A 12,077-nucleotide genomic window follows, 5' to 3' on the forward strand; every position below is an offset into this window, starting at 1 on the left:
ACAGGCGTACCCCTCCTTGCGGGGGATGCTGCTGCGGCGAGGCCGAGGTCCGCGCGGGACGGGAGGGCCGAGGAAACCCACGCCTGTGGCCCAGACCGGCGAGGGAGAGGGGCAATGGCCACCCGGGGGGGGGCCGTACGGGAGGAGCGCGCACCCTGCTGCTGGAGAGACTCCAGGGTGGGGGGACCGACCGTTGGCTCTGACCGTTAGGGCGCGCATCTGGGGCGCCGCTCGCAAACTGAGGGGCAGGCGGGGGCGCGGGGCAGGCTCCTCCGGGACGGCGGCCGCGAACCGGCTGCGCTGCGGCGGCCCTGTGGAGCGCCAGGGCTGCCCCCTCTCCCCGCCCCCGCGGCGGTGACTGCCGACGCCAGTGGGGGGGTGGGGGGGGGCGGGGGCGAGGGGCGGCCTCGCGTGCCCGGTGGAAGGCGGTGCGTCCCGGCCTGACGTCACGGCGCCCCCGCACCGCCGCCGCCGTCTGACAGCCTCCGCCGGGCGTGCGGGTGCGGGCAGCGCGAGCGGCAGGCAGGCGGCGTGCCCCGGCTGCGCGGCGGCGGGACCACCGCATCGTCCCTCGGCTCCCCTCGGCTCGGCTCAGCTCCCCTCGGCTCGGCTCGGCTGCAGCGCGCCGCCCTCGCCATGTCTGTGGCCGGGCTCAAGAAGCAGTTCCACAAAGCAACCCAGGTACCCCGCGCCGGCCCCCGCGCGGCAAGGGGTGCGCGTGGGGCGCACGCGTGGGTGTGTGGTGCCCGGCGGCGCCCTGGGGTGCTCGGCAGTGCGCTCGGCTGCGTGTTGCAGTCGGGTGCGTGATGCTGGGCTATGTCCGGCTGTGCATCCTGCCCCCATGTGCGTGGGCATGCACGGGTGTCTGTAGTGCACGAGTGTGCGTGGGTATGCATGCATGTGCATGGGTGTGTGTTGTGCATAAGTGTGCACGGGTTTTCATTCGTGTGCACGGGTGCGCAGGTGAGTGGGTTTGCACGGATGTTGTGCACAGAGGTCTGCATGATGTGTGAGTGTGCACGAGGGTGCGTGAGTATGCACAAGTGTCCGTGATACATGGGTGTGCATGGTGCGCAAGTCGTTCTCAGGTTTGCACCAACGTGCAGGAGTGTGCATAGTGCGTGAATGTGCACGGGTGTGGATGGGACTGCACGGGTGTCCATGGGTTTGTGTGAGTGTGTGGGTTTCCGTGAGCACATGGGCTGCAGGGTGCACGCGTGTGTAGGGCCAACGGTTTGCCGCCTGGCCACATCTCCCTCTGGCCTCTCCGGCAGCAGCTGCGCTGAGGCAGGTGGGCAGGGGCTGCCGGGGTGCGGGAAGACGTCCTGGGCAGCCCCCGCGGGGCCGGTGCGGCACAGAGGGGGGCTTTGAGGCAACGGGGGTGGCCACTGGGGCAGGTACCCAGCGTGGGCCTCGGACCTTCTTTACCGAGGGCTGTGCACCGTGTTTCCATTGGCGTTTGCTTAGCCTGACTTTGTAAAATAAACACGACCTTTGGTTGGTTGGTTGGTTTTGGGTTTTTTTGTTGTCTGGCTCCAGAGTACAGCTGAAATCTGAATAATGGGGTTTGGTCCTGTTGCTTTAGGCATGGTGTGATATTGCAGGAAGGTCAGGGTGGATGTTTCACCAGGCTTTGAGTTGTTTCATAATACAAAATCTGTGTGTTATAGTCCATAAAGGTACAATTTCTGAATCAGGTTCTGACTCCACGGGCTTTAGGGATAAATCTAAAATGGTTTCATAGAAGTCAGGGGAATTCTTTGGGAATTTCTTTGGGTTTAGAGATTTGAGACCAAGACCCATCTAATGTGCCTTTTTTTTTGCGGGGGGCGGGGGGACGGGAACAACTAAATACAAATCTCTGGTTATTTCCTACTAATTGCCATTGCGGGCATCTTCAGGTAACAGTCTTGGTCACTGTAAGCAGTCTGTAGGTGCAGGGATGCAAGATACAGCAGCTGCTACACTGTTTAACACCTGCATTTTTCCCTTTCTCATCCATCTCATCTCTTTCATCTCATCTCTTGTTGCACTGTGGGGAAGTGTTCCTGAAAGAAAGATCCCTAATACAGAATTTGTCCAAATTCTGATTCACAGTGCCTTGCAATTGCACCAATACCTGTTATGACTCTGAATGCAATGGGATATGTCAAGTCCTGCATGGGCCTATGCAGGCATCGAATGACATTGTGTCTCACCTTTCATACAACATTGTGCTGCATCACTGGCAAAAGAAGCTTCACAAGAAACCTGCCGTACCAATGACAGATACGGTAAGGAGCAGTTAAGGGTGCCCCAGTCCATCCTGCAGCACCCATCTGCTGCTGCTACTTTGTTATTTCTCCCCATTACCTACAGCGCTAGCAGAAGCCCAGGAATCATCATCGCTGCACTGAGTTCTGGTACCAAAAAAAAGAATTACAGTGCCTGTGTTATCCACATTTAAGAAGCAGGCAAACTGAAGTTCACTGTTTAATAATAGAAGTCTTGGTTCTCCATTATTGTAAGCTAATGAATGTGCCTCTGCAGCAGCAGAGGTAAACATCTTTTTTGGAGGGAGCAGGGTGTGAAAGGTCTGTACGTGCTGTTCTGTCCTTCAGATGACACTCTCACACTGATTGTCAGCAATACTGTCATCTAGAAGGAAGGGGTTTAGCTGTCTGGAACAAAAATATGAAGTTTCTGATGCCAGATTCAGCAGCCTGACATCAGATGACCCAGGGATTTTTGGGCTCAGCCTTGACTTTCACAGATTGTTTGTATGCAGGCTATGAAGACACATTCATGTATGAGAATGACTCACAAGTAGGTTGCAAGACTGATCTGTTTATTGGCTTGTTTGCAGTATGAGCGAGAAATCCAGGACTTAGTTGTGCTGACCTTACTCTAGGGAGTAATCCTTTTGACTACAGATTAATCTCCAGGTGAAATATGGATTGACGTTGCTGGTATGAACGAAGCTACCTGTATAGGACCAAAGAAATTGGAAGTTCTAAAATTCTGAATTAGTTCTTTCATTCTTATTCATGTAAGAACTGGTGTATGATGTGCTGTCATAATAAAGTCCTCTATCACACCAGGAACAATTTCAAGTTATTTCTCAGGTTGTTGTGTCCTTTAACCCAGTATAGCATTGTGAAGTTTTGAGGCCTCTGGTTTAGTTTGTTTCTATCTTCAGTGCTGTGATTCTTGTAACATTAGTATCCCTTACACATAGAGAGTTTATGATTAAAAGCATACAATATTATTAATACAAAATACAATTCCAGTTAGAAGCATAAAGATTTGTGACACAATTTAAATGTTATAAAAACATTTTTCTTTCATCCAGAAATCCACCTTCCATAGCACAACTTAAAATTATGTGACTTCCATGTCTGGATTGTTTTATACTCTAAGCAGTTTGTTTTGATTCATCATTTTTTGACTTGCAAAATGTCAAACTAACCTGCATGAAATACTGCCATTCTGTTGTGTTTTTTTTTAATAGAAGCCATGCTGAAGAACTGAATGCCTGTCAAATTCTGTGCACCAACTGCAATAGCAGTGAGTCATTAAAAAGCAGGGGGAAACTTTGTTCTTTTTAAAATGGATGGAGTGTTCACCCTTTTGCCTTTCAGAAAAACTTTAATGGTTTTACTTCTGTGCAGGACCATAAAGTTTAGAAGAAATATTCCTGAGTTTGTAAAAGGAGGGTGAGTCTGGGAGTCATGACATTGATGCGGAACCACAAGATGTTAGATTGCAAAGGATGGAGCAGGTTAGATTATTCATTTAGTGCTATTACTCACAGGGCAACTAAGAAGAATTAACCCCATTTGAATGTTAACTGTGCTGCTGCAAATCTCTGAGACATCCTGGAACTGAGAAGATTGCCCCAAAGAGTGTTTATCCAGAAATGGGCAACTAAGTGCAGTGCCACCAAATGGTGCCTTTTTATTTAGGTGCGGAAACTCCTCTGGCATTAGTGCTGTGTCAGTGTGACTGAGAGACTATTGCTTCCTACAGGTTTGTGTACAGTTTTAAAACCACCCAATCATTTTGGGTGATACAGATTTGACAGTCTGGGGCATTTGAACAGAGTTGTTTTAAAATTGCATGAGCTTTGTTTCCACATGACTGCATTCATTGCATAATATGGCTCATGTGAGGCACAGTCAAAACTAAGCTTTCAGAAAGTAATAATTTCATAGGGAAATAAATGAACAAAAATGCTGGGAATGGTTACATCCGAGTCCCCCTGGGAACCACTGGATAAATGTGACTGATGTTTAAATAGCAGTCTGAATGTAGTGATTTGAACCAAAAGGCCTGTAATATAATTTATTTTCCACCACTGTATTCTGCTTTTATGATACAACACAATTTAATTTATCTTAACACCAAGACAAGTCACTGGTTTGTACAGTTTTATAGAGAAACAGGTTTGTTACTGAAAGAAACAACTGAAGAAATGACTTCCACTCCACTCGTAGTTGTCAGTAGCTTGTTACACGCCCTGACTTTTAGGTGGAAAGTACCGTGCTTCCTTCTTTAATAAGGCAACCTGTGAAGTGCACATTAAGAGATTGACCTAGTGTTTAATAAGAAGGAAATGAAACTCCTGCCTTGCTATGCAATTACCCATATAGCACAAAATCCTGTGGGCTTCATTCTATGTTGATTCAAATCTGTCTACGTAGGTTCATTTGCAAAAAAAAAAAGAGCACATTAGGGTTGAGGCAGAGTTTGAAACTGTTGATAATCCATTTTGAAAGTGTCCTGGAAGAGTATCTGCTTATTAGCATGGATCCAGCAAACCTTCTGAGTGTGTGCATCAACATAAACTTGTGAGCAGTTCCATTAAAATCAGTGGGAATACGAGTATGATGGAAATTAATCTCTTTGTCAAATGACTTTTATATTGTGGTTCGTCTAGCTGAGTGTTTTTTAAATTCCTTGGTCAGAAGTGTGTAAAATATTTTTCACTGGAATGGGTGAAGCAATCCTCCTTTATACACAACACATTCTAAACCTGCTGAAGTCTGAAACTGCAACTACCCAATTATTACCATTCCGTTCATACTGATAGATGAAGGTGGGCAGTGACGTGTTGATAATAGTATTTTCCTAAATCCCTATCAACCTCCATATTCATAATATGTTCCTGACTGTCCCACAGTGTTGAGTGGGACCTGTGCGTGCTTGCCACCTAGACTTTTTCAGCGAAAGCACCTCACCTGTCTTTTCCAGCTGACTGTGGTTGAAGCTGGACTCACGCTGGGTCTGCCTATCTCCTTCTGTTTCCTCTCAGCCTTACCCACCAAATTATGGTCAGTTTCCATGTATGTAAAGGTATGTATGCGAGCTGGTCTGGGAAGTTGGACAATGCTGTATTTTTCCTAGTGTGGCTGTTGCATTGTGTATTGCTTATGTTTGACTTAAAGAGCTCCCTCCTCCTGTGGTGTGGAAATTTGTGAGCAGGTGGAGTAAAGAGGAAAGAGAGCCGCTTGCAAGGTGATGTGGCTCTGAGGATGGTGCCCAAACTTGCTGTTAGAAACCTCTCTTCAAGCCATGTACCACCATCAGTCTGTTGGATTCTCTCAGTGCAAAGTGGTACATTTTGAGATCGAGGACCAAATTTTTGATCTGGGAATAAAGGCTATTTTTAGAAAAAATATTTGCTTAGCTGTGGAGGGGATTATTTCCACAGCAGGTAGGGAAATTCCTTCTGTTTGCGTACTCTAGCTTGATTGCCAGATACAGTATTCACATTTGGCATCATTCCCATGTGTCCTTTTATTGATATTACATAATTGAAAGGGTGAAAAATTGACCTTAATCTAAATTGCCCTTTGGTTGAATACTGTGTAACACTTCTGAGTTGTTGATGGCTTAAAGGGTCTGCTCCAGTTTCTAACCCTGCATCTAAATCTAGTTGAAAGAGCTGCTGCTTTGTGCACAAAAAAAATAATGGCTTGTTTTTTGGGGAAGATTTCTCATGTATCTATCACTGCAGTATCTTTCCACCTGATATATGCAGTTTCCATTTTTATGTATGTATGTATGTATGTATGTATATATAAAGCTGGAGCACTGATTGACACCCATCTGCAGTTTTTCTCCCAGTGATCTGTGGAGGCAAAGAATATCTGTGGCTCCAAACACAGTCTGCATCAGACTCTTGTTTTATGTCTTGACTTTCATCTTCACTGGAAGTATTGCACAGCAAGGAAGAACTAGCTGCTCTTGGTCATTCATGCAAAACAGTGTCTTTAAGATTTAAATGTGCCCTCATGACTAGCATACTGATTGATAGCATGCTTCATAAAAGTGCTGAAGCAGCATAAACAGATTTAAGCAAAGCAGATTTTGCAGAGGTTACTGTGCAGGAGATTCTGTAGTTTTACATAGCTGTCAACTGTAAATGTAAGAGAGGTGTTGGGGTGGTCTTAGATATTTGTTGTGGAGGATGGAGGGTCTAGGAGCTTGAACACTGACTGTCATGACCTAGTAGTGTGCCAGTGAAGTCTTTGACTTGTAAAAGTTGAACAGGCGGGAAGGGGTTGAAAATCTGCTTTGCAGGCCACAGGGAGCTGTTGCCACTCTGTGAGTACATCTGAAGAGAAGTTGTGAACGGACAGCATTTGGTGGGAAGTCCCCTGACGAAGCAGGCCCGTGGCCCTCTTCTCAGTGAAAGTCTGTGGTACCCTCAGGGGCAGCCGAACATTCCTTCCAACAACCTTTTCTCCTGGAACTAAAAAGTCTTGCTTAGTACTCCTTTCCAGCAACTTCTGGGACTCTGGTCCTCATTTTCTTCTCACTTAGTGGTCCTTGATGGACAATGGTGGTGCTAATCCTGTCATAAATATATGGAGGCATACAGACAAAAGAAAACTGAGCTACAGCATGGTATTACTGTGATGATCTTTGCCACAGCAGAATTACCTAGCCTTCAGTGCTTATCTGATCCTGCACTTAATCTTGGAGACAAAATAGTAGCTTTTTTTAAACCTGAGGTTATAGCACATGCCACAGAAATCCATCCAACCTGTCATAGAAGTGACAGCAATTAAAATAACTTTTTTTTTCTCTCCTGAAGGGGAGGAAAAAAAGGGAAATTCATATTTACTGTGCTAATGCTTTTCACAAGCTTTCCCTTTATGGAGGCTCTGTAGACCTGCATGGGAGAAAATAAAAAAATTAGAAGTGGCTGTTTGAAGTTCAGCATAACTTCAATTTGTCTGTGGATACAAGCCGCTGAGGCTGAACTGGACAGAATGATTCATGGGTAGGTAGTGGTAATTGAAGTAATGCTGATGATGCTCTTGTGCCCATGATGGAGGCCATATCTATATAACTAAATAGCATTTTTAAAAATTTCCTATTACGTAGACTGAAGTCGGGCTGAAGTGGTTGTTGCAGCATTGCATGGGTCACGCCGAGGGGCAGCAGTTTGCTCTCATCTTCTTTCTCCATCACCATTCTCCCTCCAAAGAAGGGGTGTTATTTGATCCCAGCAAAGGTGCTGCTGAGGCAGCAGCAGTGTAACCTTGCTAGTGGCAGCCTGTAAAGGTGGCTTGGTGTGATGCCAGAGGGCCTCCTGAAAGAAGAAATTCAACCACCGGTTCAGCTAATGGGTCTGTCACCAGGGAAGGGCTGGTGAAGTGAATCCGCATCTATTTCGAAATAGATAGATGCCACTAGCTGGGTTGATTGTCAGCAAAACAGCAGGTATCGTATTGATGTAATTTCTACTGGGCTGTGTTTTGCTTAAGTGTTCCTTGGGTGTGTTATCACTTTGTCAAATGGGGATACTATACTGTATCCTTTGTAAGCAGAAGTTCTAAAATAGAGAAAAATGTTGGCTTTCCCCCACTTTTTTCCCCCACTCTGATGGCAAAAAAGTACTTTACACTATTAAAATGTTTACATCCTCCTCTGCCGCCTTCATCTTTTTGTGGATGTCAGTTTGATTTTTTAATAATTTGTGTTATTTATTTATTGATTGATATTTTTTTTATTGCCTAAATTCCAGTTCTTACTGTCTGCAAAAGGTCTTTAAATATGAAAACAATTCATGTAAACATTTTGAAATAGGGCTTGTTTTTCACCTTTATGTTAAGAAATTTGGTTAGAGATCTGCAGTAACACCGAGGACACAACTTATTTTCCATTTTAGAGTATCCTTAAGCACTGGACATCACTTGTGTTCTGTTTCTGTGGGGAAGAGTGCCACCACAACAAAATAGGGTGATAACAGAACATGTTCCAAAAGAGATGAAAGTTTGGGTTTGGTTGTTTGGTTTTGTCCCTAGAAAGAAAATTCTCCTGAAAATTATTCTTGATTTCATCTTTTATGACTTTCAGTAGACTAACAGGACTTGCTTTTTAAGCAGTACTAGCCCATTAGATATTTTTGCTGAATTCTTTTCCAGTCTGTATACAATTTTCAGCCTTCAAGGTATGTGCCAAAAAATCCTTTTCATGCAAAATCAATCTAGATGCAGCAAACCATTTAATAATCATAAAGTATAAATGCCAAAAACAGTATTTGTCTTTCCAGATGAGTCACTTAGAGCTTGTCTGTCTTGGAAAGTTATGGCATCGTAATCTAAGGACTGAATTTGAAGTGCTGCAATTTTACAAGTATAACTCTACAATGGATGGATTTCTTTCTGCCAATAGAAGAACAGCTTTTCAACTTAATTGATTTGGTTTGGAAAGGAATCTGAGGACAGCAGACTAAGCCCCATCCTTCCATTGGAATAAGAGTGTTTGCATGGAACTGGCCAAAGCACTGGAGATGACCAGTTAGAGTATTTTTCTCAACTAATTCACCACCTGAATTTTGCGTTTCTCTAGGAATGCTATCTTTGGCCTCGAAACAGAGTTATTTAAACCTGAGTCTTGCTCTAGTTGAAGTGAAAGGAGGTTTCAGTACTTAGGAGCAAGTCCTAAATGAATTTTCTGCTGGTTGCTTCATCCCATTTCTTGTGTTGGCCAGGAACAGATGGAATTTGATTTTATTTTCTACTGTTAGAAAATAAGAACATTTGAAACAGAGCTGGGGCATGAGGAAGGTTCAACAAGATATGAATTTTTTTTAGGAACCAAAATGTTTGAATGTGCAAATGTGCTTTGACATACACAATAGCCACCGGTGTACATGGTTTACTGGTTAGACTCCATCATCCAAGGAGCCTTCCACTAGCATTAACAAATAGAAGTTTGTCTCTCAGTAAGGGTGGCTGGATCTTAAGGTACCTCTATTATTTATGGTCTAAATTTGGTTTTTAAAATATAACCATATTGCTCTGAGGCTGGTGGGGAAATCTTCCACAAAAGTGCTGAAAAAAATCTTGCCATGTATGAGGCAAATCTACCACTGTCAGAAGTGGATTATGACTGTTGCAGGCAGTAGGCATAATATGCCATACATCTGGCCTGTCTTAAGTATAGACAGGTAGAATGTGAGTTTCTGGAGGAGAGGAAGACTTACTTGCTGAAAGAAGAGGCAAGCTTGGATAAATAATGTAGATCTTTAACTTTTTTATGCGGAAAAATGTATTTTCCTCTGTCAGTTTTGTCCAGTTTGTTTCACCTATGTAAACTGCTACAAAAAAGGTACATGGTAGCATAAGTTAAGCTTTGCATTGCAGGAATGGGATTCTCTTATTAAACTAAGAGCCACAAATACCTGATACCAAGAGATAAATAACTTCTTTTCTTTGTTTTTCAATGTTGTAATTCAAAATAAGTCAATGTGATTTGAGGCCTGTGATTTTCACAGTATCACATCTCTCCTCAAAGGTCTGGATTGGCACGTTTTAGAACAGCTGCATTTTGATGGCCAAAAAAGACTGTGACACTTGAAAAAGATTGTAGAGCTTTTGGTGTTCTCTGGAGAGTATTCTGGGTTTTTATTTAACTGTAAAGATGGGTGGGAGTAAGATAACCAAAAGGAACATGAATGAGGATGAAAGAGTGGGGAGGTCTTCAACAGGAATCCTTGAAAACTGAGCAGAGGCAAATTCTGTGCTCTCATGTGTATGTATAACTCTCGCTACAGGCAGAAGAAATGGCAGGCTTTAGTGAATGAAGCCAGCACTTGCTATTTCCTGCTTCATTAGCCTACTGTATTTAATGGTGTCTGTCAGTATATGTGGAATCACATGTGACTGAGGAGTGGAAAAGCCAACATTGTTTCTAAGATGATGACCCCATCTGTTGCAGATTTCCTGTCTCATGAGGAGAAAGAATAAGGAAAAGGAAATATTCCTCCACTGGTCTGAATTGGGGATAGTCTTAGAAAAAAACCCTGCTGGACAGTCAGTGGGAAATAAGCTCTCCATAGCTCAGGTGCTTGTTCCTTCCCCTAGGCAGAGTTTGCTGTCCTAAGCAGGCTGGCAGAGTTGTTATCTTTTGCACGTGGAAAGTTTCCCGAGTACTGGCTGCCAAAGGTTCTGCCAGGTTTTGATCAGCAAAGTGCCGGCTTCAAATCGTTGACTCTTTCAAACAGTTCAATGAAGTTCAAAACTGTCCTGAGCAGAAGCTGAGCTCTGTGTTAGCGTATTCCTGAGGCTCTCTGCATCGCCATGACATCAGCGCTGGGGCCTGAGGTGCTGCCGGTGACTGAAAGTACCTGGTGCAGAGGCAAAATGCAGTAATGGATTTACTAGCTATACAGATGGATGGCTTTCCATGATTAAAGGCAAGACGGTCTCAGTTTGTTTTGCTTCTCCGTAACCCTGATGTAGGGGGAAGACTCTGTTCTTTTATGCAAGAAAGCATTGGTGTGGACTCCGAGGTGGGTTTCAGTGTATCTTTAGAAAAGGAGCTGTCCTTCTGCTCTGTGTTGCTCAGTGCTTAACATCAGTGAGTAAATTATACATCCTCCTTCCCCATATCACTGTTAATCTCTGGACATATGTATGTTAGTGGCACTTAAGGTCTGTAAAACCTCAACTCCAAGAGCTGGTGTTTTGGCTGTTGCGTTTCTTGATGCACATCCTGGATGTACTGGCCAAGAAAGCAGCCAAGCATGCTTGGGTTGAGTTTCTGACCGGGGCCTACTGGTACCACTGCAGAATCCATTTTAATAATAAAATAAGTTCCTGAGATAAAAACAAAGTGGAAAATGTGGATGGACTTACATTTGAGAATATCTGCTAAACTGTAGGAGAAGATCCAGTGATGTCCAAGGGCCGGCCTTACTCTCATTTTTGTTCCTGTAGTTTTGGGTCTGGTAGGGTTATTGCTGATTTATTCCTCTCATCTTGAGTACAAGACCACATCCCAAATCATACATTAAAATCATCTATATGGGATTTCTAGCAACTTCTATAAAATGTATGCATTCTTCCTGAGCAGATTTGGAAGGTTCCCTAGAGACATGCAGATATGGTGCTGTTGTATCTTGTTCACTTGCATGCTGTGAAGGACTTTTTCTCTTGCACAGCAAATTGGAGCAAGAGAGATGTGAAAATTTAAGGAAGCTGCACTAAAATGGACTATTCTAGTACCATATTTTTCTTGTTTGTGTTTGCAGACTAACTACACTTGTGTCCAGGAAAACTTCTTCATCTACAAGAATTTAAACAGATTCACTGCTGTAGCCTTTTTGTTTTCCTAATTTTCTCCTGATATTTCTTTTAAACCTTTGTAAAATATTATTACTGAGAATTCTATTTCCTTTAAATGCTATATTCATTTTCTTGCAGTAAAATTAAATTTGGGAAAGTAAATTAAGCAGCTGGGGGAGAAGCCGTGCATATCAAATGAGCTTTCTATTAAAGAATGAAGACCAAATCAGGAGTATGAGTAAGAACCCTGTGGATGGCTGAGCCAGAGGTGAAACCTGCTTGAATCTTAGGGCTTTTGAGGGCTTGTGAACGAGCAGGTAGCAGAGAGCCAGCAAGAGGGAAGAGGGGGACCAGGTGTTGACTTTGCATCCTGTATTTTAGGAATTTTATTAGCACTATACTAACAACTTAACAGAAAAGCATGTGAGGAAGATTCTGATTCTTTTATTGGTTTTTCTATTCTCTAATGCAACATCATGCAAGCAATCATAGTGGGATAGCACACTGTGGCTG

The 12,077-nt window shown here is 43.9% G+C and overlaps 1 protein-coding gene across 1 annotated transcript in view; it reads left to right on the forward strand.

The window, feature by feature from the left end:
* The first annotated feature begins 420 nt into the window (after window positions 1-420).
* SH3GL2 (SH3 domain containing GRB2 like 2, endophilin A1) overlaps window positions 421-12,077 on the forward strand; it is a 106,864-nt gene continuing 95,207 nt past the window's right edge. The window contains exon 1 of the mRNA XM_054810186.1: window positions 421-681. Coding sequence (XP_054666161.1) covers window positions 637-681 — 45 coding nt within the window. The 5' untranslated portion in view covers window positions 421-636. The remainder of the gene's footprint in view (window positions 682-12,077) is intronic.

Source organism: Grus americana, chromosome Z, assembly GCF_028858705.1.
Source record: "Grus americana isolate bGruAme1 chromosome Z, bGruAme1.mat, whole genome shotgun sequence".
Classification (NCBI taxonomy): Eukaryota; Metazoa; Chordata; class Aves; order Gruiformes; family Gruidae; genus Grus; species Grus americana.